Source organism: Austrofundulus limnaeus, unplaced genomic scaffold (genome assembly GCF_001266775.1).
Source record: "Austrofundulus limnaeus strain Quisiro unplaced genomic scaffold, Austrofundulus_limnaeus-1.0 Scaffold0, whole genome shotgun sequence".
Classification (NCBI taxonomy): Eukaryota; Metazoa; Chordata; class Actinopteri; order Cyprinodontiformes; family Rivulidae; genus Austrofundulus; species Austrofundulus limnaeus.
This window is the reverse complement of record NW_013952402.1, coordinates 10475532-10492656: the sequence shown is the minus strand read 5'-3', so window position 1 is coordinate 10492656 and position 17125 is coordinate 10475532. Positions and strand designations below refer to the sequence as shown.

The window sequence follows — 17125 nt, the reverse complement described above, 5'->3', positions numbered from 1 at the left end:
TTATACTACAAAAAAGAAAAAAAAAATCCTCTTTTATTTTTCTCAAACTGGAAGTCCAGCGCTGTTATCAGTTGTGTGAAACCTGGGGCTCCTGGAAACAGTTTAAATAATAGATATGTTTTAAAAACAGTTATTGAAAAACAACAACAAAAAAAACCATTTGATTATTCTATTATGATTTTATACTACATAAAAGGAACAAAAAAAACAATTCCTCTTTTATTTTTCTCAAACTGGAAGTCCAGCGCTGTTATCAGTTGTGTGAAACCTGGGGCTCCTGGAAACAGTGCTACGTTTCATTCATCCGTGATTAACAGAATCTGGTTTTAGGTGAAAACTAGCAAGCCTGTATGTTTTACTATGTTATTTCAGAACCGTAACCTACCTATACCTCCCCGGAGCTAACTGTACACGGTGGTTTTTAACAATACGCTAGGCTAGCTGATTTCCTTGATTCCTCCGAATAAACACATTGTACTTTCTAACTAGCTAATCCAGCAGCTGCAATAAATACACACTAGTTAACTAGTTTTACATAACTTTAACAGTCAGCTGATAGTTTGTACATCACTGATGACACATGATGTTTTCTGGAGCTTCTGGTGCTTGTAGCACATTAAGCCTTTGTCTTAGAGGTCCTGTGAGGTTATTGGTTAGGAACTTAAAGCCACAGCTGCTTCCACAGGATAACATTGAGTTGCCTTGAAGATGGTGGTAAATTTCCAGTTTAATAAAGATAAAAATATGGGCCGTTTTTCAACTTTTCAAGTTTAAAATGAAAATGGAATAGCCATCCACCCCACCCCCCCAATATCTGTTTTTAAAATGAAAATCAAATGACCAAAAAGTTCACAAASCTAATAACTCCAGAGGAGTTCTGGAGATCCCAGCTGATTTGGTGTGTCTGCAGGTTCTTTTCCCCTTGCTGACGAAGCTGCTGGACAACATCAGCCCCGCAGACGTCGGAGGCATGGAGGAGACCAGAATGAGAGCCTGCACGTTGCTGTCGAAGGTCTGCAGACACTGTACTTCCAGCAGTCATCACAGGCGTCACTTCATTAGCGTTGTCATTTATTAGATTACGCTCGTAACAATTACCTGAGCTTTTTCTTTCCTTTAASTTCTCTGGAAATTCAGTTGTAAACMACCAGGTCCAGAAAACTTCACTTSTTGTAGTTTTCCAAAGAAACACCTGAGGCAACATAAAAACCCTCAGAAGCCTGTGAAAAGTTACCATAATCTATAAATAATGAGGTGTTTATCTCCGTTTTCTTAATGGTGAATACAGACTTTTGAAAGTTAATGAAAATAAATAGGAGTTCCAGTCAAATAAAATGATTTTACTTTTTATTCATCCATTTTTTCCCCTTTTTTCTTTTCCTTTTTTTGTAAATTTAAGTCTGTCAGTTCAATAAAACTGGCTAAACTGGAGAATGTTCACATTAACAGCTTCAGCAGTTTTACAAAAAGAAAATCTTTGGGTTTGTAAGACCTTTTTATGCTGTTAGAATAATAACGAATGACGGTTCTTATAGTTTTGTTTTGCAAAAACCAAGTTTAACTTAAAAAAAAAAGATTTTTTGTCGTATTTACTTTATTTTGGGGGTGTGTTTCCAGGTCTTCCTGCAACACCTCTCCCCACTGCTGTCCCTGCCCACCTTCGCTGCCCTCTGGCTCACCATTCTGGACTTCATGGACAAATACATGCATGCAGGATCCAGTGACTTACTGGTGAGGATGATTCTAAAGCAGATCCTACTGTTTCAGTGGGAACAGCTGAATGTTCTCGTTAAAAGGAGTTTGTTACAGACGATCTTGAAGATTTTTGATTTGTTTGGTTTGTGTGCAGTTGGAGGCGATCCCAGAGTCTCTGAAGAACATGCTGCTTGTGATGGACACAGCAGGGATTTTCCACAGCACCGACTCCAGGACAGGATACTCCGACCTGTGGGAGATTACATGGGAGCGGATCGTCTGCTTCCTGCCCAACCTGAGGGAGGAGCTTTTCAAACAGACCGTCATACCAGGTACTCAGAACCACAATCATTCAAAACTATGTAGCTCCTTTTTTTTTCTTCTCGATGTCTAGGAGTAGAGTTTGGCTGCAGCTCGTGTTTATTTTGTATCATCATTTGTGTTTTATTTTCAGATCCAAACCCTGGTCCTCCTACTGAAGCCACACCCCCAGGAGGCCGGCCTCCATCCCCTCAGGCATCTCCACCTCCTCCCCAGCCTCCATCCCCAGTCCCTTTTCCACTCGCCCCAGCAGAGACTCAAGCATCCAGTCGGCCGGAGTCGCCACTGGAGTCTCAGCCAGTCATCGTTAACGGTAAACATCACCGTCACGATGAACAGGAGCTGCACAYGGAGCTCCARCACGCTCTGATATGTGGTGAATGGGGTTCTTTTGTAGTCTGGAAGTTGAAGGAAAAAGACATGTTGGTAGTTCAACAATTGTTTCATTTTCAGACGTTGTTAAAAAAATAATTTATTCATTTGATAAACTGGGGGCCTCAGCAGCATGTGGAAGAACCATACACAGCCACAGCAGCCTGGCACCCCCTCCTTGTGCTGGTCACCACTTTGGTCACACACTGCTGTGAGATGGCATCCCCATTCTTAACCAGAATTTGTTGCAAATAAGCCAAYGTAGTTGTRTTGGTCACTCTAGAACAAACGATACACCCCAGCTGAGCCACGGGTGTTCAGTGGGGYTCAGGTCAAAACTGCACGAGATCCATTCTCTTCACTCTCTAACTCTGGAGGCAGTCTTTGACTATGTGAGTTTGGTCTCAGACTGCAGAGATGATGGGATTGCTACTGGTTGCCTTAAAGTTGCTGATAATCAGATGCCTGATTGTTGGCACTTAAGGCTGCCACGATTAGTCGACTAGTCACGGTTATTGTCGACTATTAAAATCGTCGACTAATTTAATAGTTGATGCATCGTTTTTTTTTTTCTAACTTTGTTTTTCTCTCCAAACTGCTGTGACACCTTCCACTGCCACATCTGCCTTTCTGTCCTTGACACACATACACATTAGTGGTAATTAGGGCTGCCACAAACAATTATTTTTGTAGTCGACTATAAAAAAAAAATACAAAGAAAAAAAACTGATGTATTGACTATTAAATTAGTCATTGACAATTTTAATATTTGACAAAATCATGACTAGTCGACTAATCGTGGCAGCCCCTTGAGGTTCCAGAAACTCAAAACAAGCATTAAGTTCCTTCTCCATTATCAAGTGTCACTCTAAGCCAGGGGTTGGCAAACTCGTTTTCACCAAGGGCCACAATGTTTCAAGGGGCCAGTTGTAATTAACTTCAACTTTTCATGTTTAACTTTAACTGCATTGAAACACTGAAAAGTACAACGTGTAAGACTGACTAAATGTGAAATAATTAATACAGAAATACTATTGAAAGTAAGAGAGTTTTACTCACTGTTCAGTTGTGGTGAGTATTCTAACTGGGAATTCACACCGTAGGGGGCGTTCCACTTTAAATTTATTACTTGTTGGTGGGAAATTCCCATTTCCCAGTACAACTGGACCACAGCAAAATTATCAGGAGAAAATGCAGCTAATTGGAGCATTGTCCTTGAACTTCTTGGGCTGCTGTCCAAAGTCTGCTGAAGTTACAAACACTTGCGTGCAGTACTCAACTTGACTGGCCTGGAGCCACTGCTGATGTGGACCCAAAAGCATGGTTGTAACCAGAAATGGGGCCAACACTGAATCAATGAGAACCACTCAAAGGCACCCCTGTGGAGAAGAGACACAGATTTTCCTTTTTTTTATGTACACAACCCACTCAACTCTGCAGCTCTCAAATGGACTTTTCTAACGTGGCACTATTTTAATGGAAGTAAACAGTTTTTTTTACAATATGAGTCATTGCCAAGACATATTGTTACCAACCAAACACAATGTTTTTACATTTTGTGCCATTAGCCCAGGGCTAAAGCATGCAAAGTGTTTCCTTTTACTATCAAATGGAACTTTTTGTTATTTTTAATKACCATATTTTCTTCTTTTTATAAAAGAAGACCTTTGTAATGGTATTAAGACTRTAGACTGATATTTATAATCTTTGAAGCGTACAGATTATAATAATAGAGCCACTGTTATATTCACAGCAAATTCAGAGCTGTTTTGATGTCAGAAAATGTAGAAAATGTTGAAATTTGAGGAAAAACAGGATTACAAAACATGTAAGGATCTTGGATTAACAGTATTTAGATCTCAGTATGTAATTATTTTTATTTTTTTCGTAGGGCCTGACCGCTCCTCTCCGGTTCCACCCTCCATCAACCCCGCCGCAACAGCATCGCTAGCACCCTCCCCCAGCCAGCCTCCCGYGGCGCTGAGCCAGCCCCCTCTGATCCTGCAGCCCCTGGCTTCCCCGCTGCAGGTGGGAGTCCCGCCCATGTCCCTCCCGATCATCCTGAACCCCGCCCTGATCGAGGCCACGTCGCCGGTGCCGCTGCTTCCCGGGCCCAAACCCGCAAGTCCGCCTGACGAGGTCCAGTAGGGAGAGAAGCCCACCTGCTCTCATGAAGACAACCCATCCTGACCCACGTCTGCCTTTTGTTTAAAGAAGCCCCGCCTCTCTGTCCGAACGCACCGGTCCTTTCTGCTGTGCCATTTTGTGTTGATTCTCTGATTCAATAGGAACTAAACGGGGACAAATCCCAACTAGACTGATGATTGCAGCATTTAAAACACAGATGTGCTGCTCATACACTAACAGGAGACAGATTTAGTGGCTGTTATCAGCCCGTTGAAACCTAGAGCATTATGTATATTTCAGACTGAGACAATGAAACTGATAAATTTCCCCACACAGGTTTRTTCTTAGACATCTTTAAGAAAATTCTCTGTTTAATGGTCGTATTTTCAGCAGGATTAGAGCTCATGTACACCTTGAGGTCACAGGATGTGTGTGTTCACAGGTAGAGGGAATAAGAACCAGCTCTCACAGCTGCCATCTTTTTTTTCCCCATCACCCTTAGAGACATTTTAACTTGATAAAGACCCCTTATCTTTTTTTCCTCATTGACCTGAAGGTTGTATTTAGCACGGAGATCAGGCAGAGACGCCGAGCCGCCTCACCGTTCACACAGACAGGATTTTAGAAGCTCAAACCTCAGCTGGACGTCAGTTGGGATCAGATTTGTACAGAAAACTGCTTGAAGGTCAGTTTTTCTTTCAGCTGCCAAAATCTGTGGTGCTGTCCTGTAAAATTGAGATATTAGGTGTTTTTTTTTTTTTAGATCAGCCCAACCAGTCTTGTTCTGAGCTGTCATTGATAAAACCAACAAAAAGTTTAATTTTAGGCACTTTATGTGAAACAGAGGGATCATGTGCACATGGAGTCCTTCTCAGAGATGTCCCACATTCCACATGAGAACGAGCAGAACGGGACGTTTCCCTCCGAGTTCGAGGAGGCAGCAGAGACTTGTGGAGAACAGCAGCGCTGGTTTTTTTTTATACAGGTTCCCAATGAGTTTGTAAAACAGAATAAATCGGACTTAATTCACTTTTGACAAACTAGCTTCCTGTCTGTGGATCGTGATGGTAATCGTTCAGGACCAGCGCCAGCTTTTCCCCCCACTTTGTCACTTTAAAACTCATCTTATAAAATCCTCCAGCTGCTGTGTTAACCGGGACAGAAATACAGCATGTGTCTTACGTTTTTAACATTTTCAGTTAGTAGAAACAAATGAAGTGGAATAGACAGGCTGACAGTTTTAAGGTAAAGGCTTGCTATCTCGCGGAACGTACTCTGTTGTGGTTTCACCCTGGGCCTCGCATACGATGACGTGTGATCTAACGGAGCTTTTAAAGCAACCCCACCCCCACCTTTGAGGTGTGTAGAGAATGGACCGGGAGCTGTGTCTCAGTCCGGAGCGTCTCGCTGGTATTTAATGTTATTTATTGAGCTGGGAGGGAGYGAGGCGGACCACCCCTCTGCGGTCCACATGTTAGTTGGTGGGGGGGGGGGACACTACAGCCTTAAACAGCCACGGACGTGGCCGCTGTGGCTTTATTTGTTCTACGGGACTCTTTAGTTTTATCAGGAGCTACGTTTGTGCTTGAAAGGTGAATTCCATGTGTACAAATATATAAATATAAATTAAAAGTAATGTGCTTTTTACAATGTAATAAATATAATGTAAAGACTTCTGGTGTGTGTGAGGATTTATTTTTAAGTAAACAAAGTAGTCATGTAGCGTTCCGTGCCGTTTGTGGAACACCATTATTTCAGGTTTAAGGTGTGCGCATCATCAACAGAAAAAAAACAAAATTAATTTGATTGAACCTCCTGCCTTCAGAACTACTTTAAAGAGGACACATCATGCAAAATCCACTTTAGATGCTAAATATATTTTGTTGTGTGTTTAGAGTCTAGTGCAGAAAATTATAATTTAGTTTCTCCCGGTGCTGTGTAGATAACTATATTCTGTTTGGGTCATATTTTTTAATCCAGCTTTCTCTAGTTTCTGAACTATTTGTCAAATTATTTCTGATGGAACTTCTAAATAAGATCCAGACTTACCAACTACAATTTCACGATCTTCATTCTCCTCTGGTTCTGGGTCAGACTSTGGCTCCAACATGTAAGGCTGGATGGACAAGTCTTCTGTTGTTGACATCTTTTAATTATTAAAAGGTTTCTATGTTGCTAGATGATCATATCTCTGCTATCATGGCTGTGTCTCAATTCAGGGGCTACAGCCTACCTGGACCACGGCCCATGCAGGCCACGTCATAAAACAAAACTGCTGTGAAATGAGACGGTGTAGCCCTCGCTCGTAAAGTAACGACAGGTTAAAATCGGGTAAGTTTGGTGTAAAATATCAGATTTATTTCAAAGCTGAATGAGAATCACAACTTTTAAYAACCTATGAGAAACTACAGAGACAAGAAAAGAAGGATATACAYTGAATGTTTAAAGGGGAAGGAAAAAAACGAGTAGAAACAGTGAAATAAAGAACAATAAAGTCAAACTAAAGATGTAAAAGATCTAAAGAATGCCCAACGAGACAAGTGGAACAGAAAACGTGAACAGCTCCTCTAACTCACAATTACTGTTTCCCTCCTCGAAGAGACCACCACACATTAAAAGCCCTACTGCTGGATCCCGCCACCCCGACCCCACCCACACAACGGCAACAATTAACAACCCCCCCACCCCACAGAAATGAAGAGATCCTCACTTGGTGTCCAGCTTGGCCATTTCCTGTAGGTAGATTCCAATGCTCTCGCTGTCAAACAGCACAAAGTAAATGTTTTTCAGGGAGGAGCTGGTGGACGACACAAAGTGGTTGGAGACGGCCTTCAGGATGAGCTGAGCGGCCGTCTGCTTTGGAAAGCCGTTCCTGAAAGTGAAAAAGAAGCAGATTTTAACATGAATGCAGACTCRGGAGGTGAAACGACATCAGTAAGACAGAAAGATATCAAACACGTGGCTGTGTCGTAACATTTCACACCACTCGATCCTTGCAGGTTTAATGTAAGTCGGCAGCAAAATGAATATGACGGTTCTGATAAGGAGGGGGCTCAGTTCAGGTGGGACGTTTGAGACGAGTGGTGGACGGGCAGCTCACCGTCCGGCTGGAAGTGACGGGAAGGCCACGGACTTCAGCTTCTTCTCCTCGGCTGCTGAGAGGCAGTTCTTCACCGTCTTCTCCAGCTGGTCCTCGCACTTCTCCGAGCCCCACTGAGGGACGTTACAGTGGATAACGAAGCGGGCCGCCATCCCGTTGGCCTGGCTCACTGCCACTGCAGGAGACACAGAAAAACCCACCGGACAGCAGGATTCAGGACCRACTGGGCTGAACCAGAGAAACTGCATTTTCTGCAAAAACACAGTGAGYGACGCATGCTGAAGGACTTTACTGAAGAAGCTGAAACTGTGTTGTKAAAGCTAAAAGAAGTAGAATACTAGTTAAAACCCAACAGCAAGCCAGAAGTRGCAAAATGCTAGCTCAATGTAGGAAAACACTGGCTAAAAACTCAAAGTAGCAAAGGGTTAACAAAAAGCTATAAGTAGCAGAATGAATGCTAAAACCCAATAGAAGCAAAACCCTTATGGATAATGAGTACCAACATTAAAAAGTAGCAAAATGTTAGCTGGAAGTAGTAAGAGGTTAGCTAAAAGCTAAAAGTAGCAGAATGCGAGCTAAAAGACAAAATAAGCAAAATGCTTCTTATAAGCTAAAAGTAAAAATCTCTTAAAAAAATAAGATAAAACTTACTAAAGGCTAAAAAGGACAAAGACTAGCTGTCAGCCAGTAGCAACAAAACTAAAAAGGTAAAAGTCACAAATGCTGGCTAAAATAGCAAACATAAACCAAAAGCTAAAAGCTAACGGGATGAATGCTACAAGCAAAACCCTAATTTTAGTAAAAAAGTACTAAAATGTTTAAACACTAGTTAAAATTAGCAATGGGGCTAACTAATACCTAAATGTAGCTGAATACTAGCTAAAAGACATTAGCAAAATGTTACCTAGAAGCTAAAAGACTAAAACTACAAGGGCTAACTATAGCAGAATGCTAATTAAAAGCTAAAAATAGCTAAATTCAATTTAAAAGCTACAAGAAAGAAATGGGTAGCTAAAAGCAAAAAGTGAATATTTAGAAAAGTATAAAAGTGACACTGCAGTGTGAATGCTGAATCAGCAGTCAAAGTATTGAACTTGTTTTTGAACCAATCATTTCTCTTTGAAGATTTGAACTGAACCATGATTCCCATCATTTCTCTGCACTGAGGATGTTCAGGGTGATTTGGTGCCACTGAGGCAGCACAGCTGATACAAGTCCGTCCTCCTGGGTCAGCCTGTACCTGACGCCACCTCCAGAGGCCCCTGGGCTTTCCGCAGCTCCTTAACGCCGTCCAGGAACTCTCGGCCTCCGGCTTTCTCCAGAGCGTTTCCTGAAACCAGAGCGCAGCGGCTGAAAACGACCCGGAGTTTAGAAAGTAAAGACGAGGCGCACAGGACCACGCCCTCCTTACCGACTCCATCTTTGAGGTCCAGCTCTGCGTTTGTCGGGTTTATGATTCCTTCCACCTTGATGGATCCGATCTTACTGATTTCACTCTCTGTTAGTGAAAGCTGGGAACAGACATGAGGAGGTGGACAGTATGTATTTACTGATGCATGTATGACTGAAGGGACTTGGATTTGAAGCCAAAAGTTCCAAAGTTTACAGCTGACATTTATAAATTCAAATTTACAAAATATTTATAGTGGTTGTTGCTATTGCTTGTTTTTAAGTCATTTCACTGCAGTCAGTTTTACAGGACCATTCTGACAAAAATAACCAAATAAACATGTTTTATATTTGACGGTGATGTAAAGTTGTATAAAATCAAGTTCACGTGAGCTGTTAAGAAATCTTAGAGATTGGAGTCATTTTAAAATGACAGGAATCCACTTTGATCAGCTCTAGCTATTAGCTCGAGTCCTCCAGGATTAAACTATTTCTTCAAACTGATTTTCAAAGAGCTATCTTCAGCAGGTGAGATATTTACTGTCAATTTTCTTAAAGATCTAAACTAACCCCTTTAACATGTTATAATTACACATCTGCTGATTGAAATGATTTGGGTCAGACTTGATGTAAAAACAGGTTCCTGATCTGATTTCTGATCAGTCATTGTGCTGAACAAATAATAATAAAAAAATTACTTTCTGTCCGAGAAACAGGCTCTTTGCTGACAGGATGGTGAATCCGTCTCCTGGTCCGTCTTCCACAGAGGAACTCGGGACAGACTCTTTGTCACCTTCTGCGCTCTTTGACAAGAAATAAAGCAGTTGTCAGCCATATAAAAATAAACTTTAATGTTCCAGTTTGAAAGTTATTTTCGGACAGTGTCTGACGGTTCAGTTCAGCAGACTCACCTTCGGCTTGCGGCCTCGTTTCCCCTTGAACTTTTTGAAAGGTTTGACCACTTTCTTGTTCTTGGAGCGCTCCTCCTGCTTCTCGGGCGTGGACGTCTGGGTGTCCGCTTTCGCCCGGCTTCCTCTCTTCTTGGAGAGAAGCTCCGGGTGGATCCGAGGCAGGACGCCTCCGTTTGATATGGTCACTCCTCTTAGAAGCTGAAGAATAGAGCATTTTTAATCCCAGTCTTGTTGTATACCAGTCATACAGTGACCATAGTTTCTTCTAATCTGAAACAGAGGCTCCAGCTTTACTACAAAGAAATAATCAGCCTTGAACACAGAAGGGTTGTAACTCCAGTCAGAGCAACCCTACGTATTTACTGGATCTCCAATAAACAATATTTTCTCTGACTGTTTTGTTTAAAGGTAAACACTGTGGTTGAATGCTTCCCTGTAGAATTTCAAGACCCAGCCTGCAGGAAGATGCTGACATCTAGTGGTACATGACTCATACTGAAGTCAACTAAAGGTCTCACCTGCAGTCCTTGTTTTGTTTTTCTACAGACATAAAAGCTGTCAAAACACACAATTCATTTGTGTTGATCTGAATCTCATACATGTCAAGTTGTACATATTGTAGATTACATGTATATTCCCTTATTTTGTATGTATTCAAACATATAGGGCAATCTTACGGATTTTTTCAGAAACTTTGCTTCAAATTTATTTATGTCTCAGAGCTGGTGGGCTGTAAGGAGATAAGTTTGCCTCCTCTCCTTATCTTTTCCCACGGCTGACAGTCTGTCCGATCCAAAGCCCACCCCTCGTGTAAAAGTGGACTTTTTGTGAAAATGACAGATTTCCGAGGGTCAAGATACTGGTGAACAACCGAATGGCATTCTTGGAATTTTTCCGCTTCTAACACAATTTATACATCAGTGAATGATTGGAGGTTAATGCAACTTGATCTCCTCATCTTTGCTGAGGCTGTCTGAAGTGTACTCAATGTTCAAATGTAAACAAACAACTTGTAATTGTCGGCGACAAAACACGACTCTTCTGTTTGCTTGTTTATTACAAATTATACGGTAGACTTTTGGTAGTGGCAGCACGGTGTGCTGAGCTGTCGCCTCATAGTGAGAAGGTTGCAGGATAGAATCTTAGTCTGGGATGTTTCTAGGTGGAGTATAAATGTTCTCCTAGTACATGCGTGAGTTTTCTCTGTGTATTCTGGTTTCCTCCCACAAACCAAAAACATGCATATTATGTTCATTGGTAACTAAATTGTCTCTAGGTGTGGATGGATGTTTGTCTTTAACCTTCTTTTTTCCCCCTTTCTGGGYCACATGGGAGCTGGTGCCTGTCTCCAGCAGTCACAGAGGCGGGGCTCACCCTGGACATCACAGGGACATGGAGACACAAACAACCARTCACACCTAGGAAGAATTTAGAGTGCCCAGTTATCCTAACATTCAGGCGTGGCCTAAAGCAAAATTCATTCGCCCCACAAAGTAGTTTGTTTATTTACTTAGCTTGTCTTGCATCGTTTTGTTCTGTGTGTTTCTCCAACTATTTTGGCATTTTTAAATAGAATTTAAAATGGGTTTTAGTGACTCATTCTCAGTTTTTTACTCATTCACATTTAAAGGGCGGTACAACCTGATGCCCTGCGTTTTTCAGTGTCGGCAATAATCGGTATTGTCAGCTCCTCTGAATAGACAGTCACTGGGGAGTTAAAAATACATCCTATGGACACTTTCTGTTAGTTTTAATGCGTTGATCTAAACAGTAGACCTAACGTAAGCTAATAAAATGCAGGAATAAGGTTCAGCAAAACTTGCGTTCAATGAGGGGGAGATATTCTGTTTGGAAATATATTTAGAGCCGACCCGAACAGAACATCAAAAACTGAGGAAAACGAGGACGAAATTGAAAACAGGATTTTTTTTGCCAAGAAGGAAGGAGCTTTTTTAACCTAAATCTGTCACGACCGTATGTGAATTACTGTGCTAGCTCTGTGCTAATATAGCGCTGCAGTTTTGAAAATGTCTTTGAGTTTGAGTCTCGATTAAGGCCTCAGAGTTAAGATGGTGCCGTTTTTTTTTTTTTTACTTTATATTTGGAATCAGTTCACAGGACGTCTTCCCACTTATTTACCTTTGTTTATCTGGAGAATTATTACAGAATTATTACTCAAAATTAAATTAGAAGTCCAATCCTGGAAACTACCTGTCTGATTAATTTCTCCAAAAAATAAATAAAAAATACTGTCCAGTTGGTGCAGTCTAAGGTGTTTCACTGATTTAATATTAGACCGGACTCTTTTTTATTAATGACAGCCTGCAGAGAGGGAATAAGATGACAAATGATTAGATGAGTAACATCTAACTTGTTTACAGAAAATGTGATGCACACAGTGACATTCTTGTTGATATTGATTGAGGAAATTAATGTCTGCTCCACTAATATTTATGCTCATGAGCCGCTACCGCTAACAAACTTGTTTTTGGTCTGAGGGAGGAAACCAGAGCTCAAGATCACTTAGTCATGGTTGTCACAAAAACACAGGACAGATTTTGTTTCTGATAAATCAGCCCATTCTCACTCCCAGGTGGCCACATATTGACACTTTTCCAAGGTTCCCTCTGCATCCGGTTTTGACGCGTCAGGYACCCYCCTCACGTCAGTTATTGACGAGATGGGGCGGAATCCATTGTCATCATTTCAGAAAGTGTAGAAAATGCACAAAAACTAACCATCCCAAAGCCTAAAATTACCTTTATTTGCTCTAGACATCCTGTTCCTGACTCTAGTACCTAAAATGAACCATCAACCCTGATCCCTAAAATTAACCATTTTTAGAAAGTGTAGGAAATTCACGTCAACTACGTGTCCCAAAYCCTAAAATTACCTAATATTCACCCTAGACATCCTATCCCTGAACCCACTACCTAAAATTAATTGTGAACCCTGATCCCTAACATTAACCACGGAMCCCAATTCAAAGACCCCTATATTTTGCATCCCAACGCGTAAAAACCTGGACGCCGAGGAAACCAGGAAATGCCTGGTGTGTCAATGACTGACTTGAAGAGTGTACCCGACGCGTCAAAATAAGACGCAGAGGGAACTTTGRAAAAGCGTCAATATGTGACGAGTCGGGAGTGAGAATGTGGTAGATAAATGGCTCTAACTCTTAAAACACAACACTGGTCAGAATATTACGACTCTGACAAACAGGCTCTGTTTGTTCATGGTGAGATGCTTAAAGGCAACAACAACAGTTGTTTGTTTTTTTTGTAGATGGTTTGTTTACCTGGTTGAGCTCCTCGTCATTGGCCACAGCCAGTTTGATATGTCTGGGAGTTATTCGACCCTTCTTGTTGTCTCGCGCTGCATTCCCTGCCAGCTCCAAAATCTCAGCTTTAGAGGAAGCAGAAAACCCATCATCGTCGCACATAAATCCTCCTCCTCAGACTCCCACAGCAGAGCAAACATGAATTATTCTCACCCTCAAACAGACACGACCACACCGGATTATACGGCACGCTYACCTGCCAGGTACTCGATGACCGCTGCCATGTAGACGGGAGCCCCCATGCCGATGCGGTATTTGTGCGTACCGGTGCGCAGGTACCTCATCATCCTCCCCACGGGGAAGATGACCCCCGCCCTGGATGACCGGGACAGCTTCGTGACCTTCTTTTTCCCACCTCTGGCTGACATCGTGCTGTAGTCACAAAGCACATCCGGGACCAGAACACATTATCAGAAACGAGGCGCTACACTTTGAACATACGTGTTTGACATGAAAGATTCAGACTGTTGGACATGTAGGAGAAATGAGTCAGTTCCACATAAAAAAATCACGTAAGTTTCTCATGTTCCCCTTATCTCTGGAAACCAGGAGCAAATAAATCTGGATTATTTATATTGGAGTGAAATGGCACAAGTGTGTTGTAGCATCATTCTCAATATTTTCACCCGCTTCAGATGTTATCATCCATTAAATGGACGTTATTAGCCGTTATCAGTCCCATAGAATGGTTTCAGTCTGTCAGCTGGTTAGTATGAGGCATAAAACCACTAAGGTTAATTTTAGAGAAAATGACATGGGCTACAATAAAGTACACCGGACTTTGAAGGTAGCAGATTGTTGCATTCCAACGTATATGGCACTGGTAACCCACTAGGGGGCACTGTCGGGACAGTCTGAAGCCATTCTATGGGACTGATAACTGCTAATAATGTCCATAATGGACTGATAACATCTGAACTGGCTGATATTTTACAGTAATCACATAAACTGATCTTGAGATTTAGCTTTTTTGATTCATCTAAAGTTTTTTTTATTTAATTAGGCAGGGCAGAGGATTATATCAAGTATTAACATTTTAAATTGTAGCTTTATTATTATTATAAATATTATTTTGTACTGGCCCATATTAGCTGAAACTTGGGCCACACAATCAGATTAAAAATGATTATATAAAAAAAACATTATTTACAATGGAAAATAGTGAAAGTATTAGATGTTTAAATAAAATATTGTATTATTTTTATAGGGGGGGAAAAGATTGTTTTGAATTTAATGGCAGCAATACATCCCCACAAGGTTCTGGTAGGGACAACAAAACGTTGTGAAAAATAAGTTGAACCGATTTAAAAAAAAACAGTTTAGGGAGCGTTTTATAACTAATCAGGTTAACTGTCCCTCAGGCGACACGGTGTTAAAATCAGGCCTGATTGTGTTCTGGACATCACTGTATGGGCTCAGGATCACTTCCTTTAATCGTTGTCTGTAAACACAGTTTGTGCCATGTACCACTCCAAATTAAAGCTCTATCGTGCAAAGAAAAGGCCTCATGTTTGGGCCGAAGCTCATTTTAAAACAGACTGTGGAAAAATGGACATTTTGATTTGACAGCCATGGATGCCACGTCCTCCATACTAAAAGGGACAAGTACCATCCAGCCTGTTATCAGTGCACTGTTCCCTAAGTCTGCCTCGCTGATTGTATGGGGGTGCATTAGCATCTAAAGCACGGGCAGCTGACCCATCTGGAAATGCTCCATTAACGCAGAAACATATAAACAGTATTTTAAACTCATGCGCCCACTGAGATCATGTATTTTTCCAGGAAATAACGTGCTTGTCTTAGCAAGAAAAMGCTAAACTGCTACTGCATCCATTCCAAGCGGATTTGTAGTGGAAGAGCCCAGGTGCTGAACTGACCCGCCTGCAGTCCAGACCTCTCACCAGCTGAAAAACATTCGGCGCATCACGAGACAAAAGAATCAGCAAAGACGACCCAGAACTCTTGGAAAACCTACGTTCCCCTCCAACGATAAGATCGGATAAAACTTTATTATCCCGAAGGAAATTTACAAATCACCAGCTACTTCGAGTCACACAACACTGAGGTAGAAACATGATGAAAGAAAAAAACATCAGGCACAGTGATAAGGGCAACTATATATAACCAACTAGTGGCAAAAAGTAGCAATGACACCTCTCAAAACCAGAAACAGGAACTTCTGGTCTCCTCAGTTCCTACACGTTTACATTTGTTAAAAGGCAAATAATAAACACGACCGTTTCCCCTTTTTGGAGATGTGTTGTTGCAATAAAATTGAATTTTTTTTTGTTGCCTAAAATGATATAATTACTTAGTTTCAACATATCTGTTTAGTTTAGTTGTGAATAACATTGATGAGATTTGCACATTCTGTTTTTATTTTACACCAAGTCCCAACTTATAATTAGAATTGGGAGTTTGATGTACATCCAGAAACCAGTTCTGTGAGACTCCATGGCCTATATTACTGTCCTACAACACATTTACAAAGGACTATAGCTTAATTTGACACAGCTGTGTCTGTAAGCTAACAGGACAGAGTGCCCTCTACTGCATGGAGAGTTTTTGTGTTTGTACAGTTCTCCTCCAGCAGCGTGTAAACATGTAGCAGCAGCAGTGATGATGAGGATGATGATGATGATGATGGGCTGACAGGCTGCGGCCTTCGGKCAGCAGCGGAGCCGCTGGAGCTCGCGCACGTCAGCCGACATGTCTGAACATACATCTGACACAAGAAAGCGGCGGCTTCAAAGCTTCACGAGCGCGTGCTGCGTTCGGACGCAGCGGTGGGCGAATGAGAAAAAAAAAATATGACGGCGCCTATTATTTGAACGTCACTGGAACCGAACCGAGGGAGTCGGTCAGGCGGAAAAGCTTCGGTTCGACGTAGGTACGCAGACGTTGACATTTGGTTCCCTTAAAACAAGTAGGGGAAGTCGAACCCGGCGGTGCTAGCTTAACAGAGAGCTGTTTTTAACGAAGAAGCGCGCTGACAGTGAAAACGTAGCTTCATTTCGGCAAATGTATTCAGTTCTTATGCATTCCGCGAGGCAGAGTCTCGCGCGTTATTCCGTTTTGTTTTTCTCTCTCTCTCTTTCTTTCTTTCTTTCTTTCTCTCTCTCTCTCTCTTTTTTACCGACATAACAGAACGAGCCATTTCTTTAAGCAAGTCCCTGCCCGCCCCCTTCTTTTTAGCCTCTGCCCGTCTTTAATCACATCACACCGAGAAAGGAAAAGCGTTGATCCGGATATGAACCGAGCGAGGCACGAAAAATGCAAACAAACATCCCAGTTCTTTACCTGTTTGGGTTTTTTCTCTCTCTCCTCCTTTCAAAACGACACAGACAGAGCCGGAGACGCTCCTGCTCGGTGAAAGACGGTGTGCTGTTTTTATTATTGTTGTTGTCGAGGTTTTTTATTATTATTATTCTCTCTCTCAAGCTGCTCGTTGTATTTGCTGCCCTTCTTCTAGGTAATAAGGCTGCTTCCCAACCTTGGAGAGAGAGAAAATAGTGCCAGAGCGAGGAACAGCGTAGCCTGGCTGGAGGTTGGCTGTGTGCTACTGAAGCTGCAAAGGGAAAAAATTCAGTCCAGGGAAAACGCCCCCAGTAACATGCAGGACAGAAACCCCCCCTCAGAAGAAAGGTCAGTGTAGCTCTGTAAGAAATAAAACTGATGCTGGAGGAGCTGTGTGTTCATAAAGACATGTTCAGCAGATTATTAGARGTGATAAGACTGGAGTGTTTCAGCTCCTGCAGGGCAGGAAGCTTACTGAATATGACTGTACTTCTTTACAGCACACTGTTTATCAGCTGCCAATAGCATCCTCCTCAACAAAATTTATAAAGTGTGTGTGTGTGTGTGTGTGTG

General features: G+C 41.9%; 2 protein-coding genes across 5 annotated transcripts in view; one reads left to right on the top strand and one right to left on the bottom strand.

Annotated features, from left to right (window-relative positions):
* The window catches only part of gbf1 (golgi brefeldin A resistant guanine nucleotide exchange factor 1), a gene marked incomplete in the record, with an annotated part of 85399 nt that extends 79211 nt beyond the window's left edge, over positions 1 to 6188 (top strand). For all 4 annotated transcript variants that reach the window (XM_014002746.1, XM_014002762.1, XM_014002757.1 and 1 more), the window contains 5 exon segments: positions 911 to 1012; positions 1618 to 1731; positions 1850 to 2027; positions 2150 to 2329; positions 4280 to 6188. In XM_014002746.1, coding sequence (XP_013858200.1) covers positions 911 to 1012; positions 1618 to 1731; positions 1850 to 2027; positions 2150 to 2329; positions 4280 to 4536 — 831 coding nt within the window.
* A 659-nt stretch (positions 6189 to 6847) lies between these two features.
* Positions 6848 to 16746, bottom strand: macroh2a2 (macroH2A.2 histone). Its single transcript, XM_014002735.1, has 9 exons — positions 16556 to 16746; positions 13452 to 13627; positions 13214 to 13320; positions 9916 to 10113; positions 9703 to 9807; positions 9027 to 9126; positions 8856 to 8945; positions 7616 to 7790; positions 6848 to 7387 (listed from the first exon to the last, which is right to left on the bottom strand). The coding sequence occupies exons 2-9, from the start codon at positions 13621 to 13623 to the stop codon at positions 7222 to 7224; spliced, it is 1113 nt and encodes a 370-aa protein (XP_013858189.1). The 5' UTR covers positions 13624 to 13627; positions 16556 to 16746; the 3' UTR covers positions 6848 to 7221.
* Between the last annotated feature and the right edge of the window lie 379 nt (positions 16747 to 17125).

Coding starts and splice junctions, on each gene's coding strand:
- macroh2a2 (XM_014002735.1), bottom strand. CDS start 13,623: ATGTCAGCCAGAGGTGGGAAAAAGAAGGTCACGAAGCTGTCCCGGTCA. Junction 9,127..9,702: donor GCCTGTTTCTCGGACAGAAA/GTAATTTTTTTA, acceptor GTCTGTTCCCAG/CTTTCACTAACAGAGAGTGA. Junction 8,946..9,026: donor GGACCTCAAAGATGGAGTCG/GTAAGGAGGGCG, acceptor CTCTGGTTTCAG/GAAACGCTCTGGAGAAAGCC.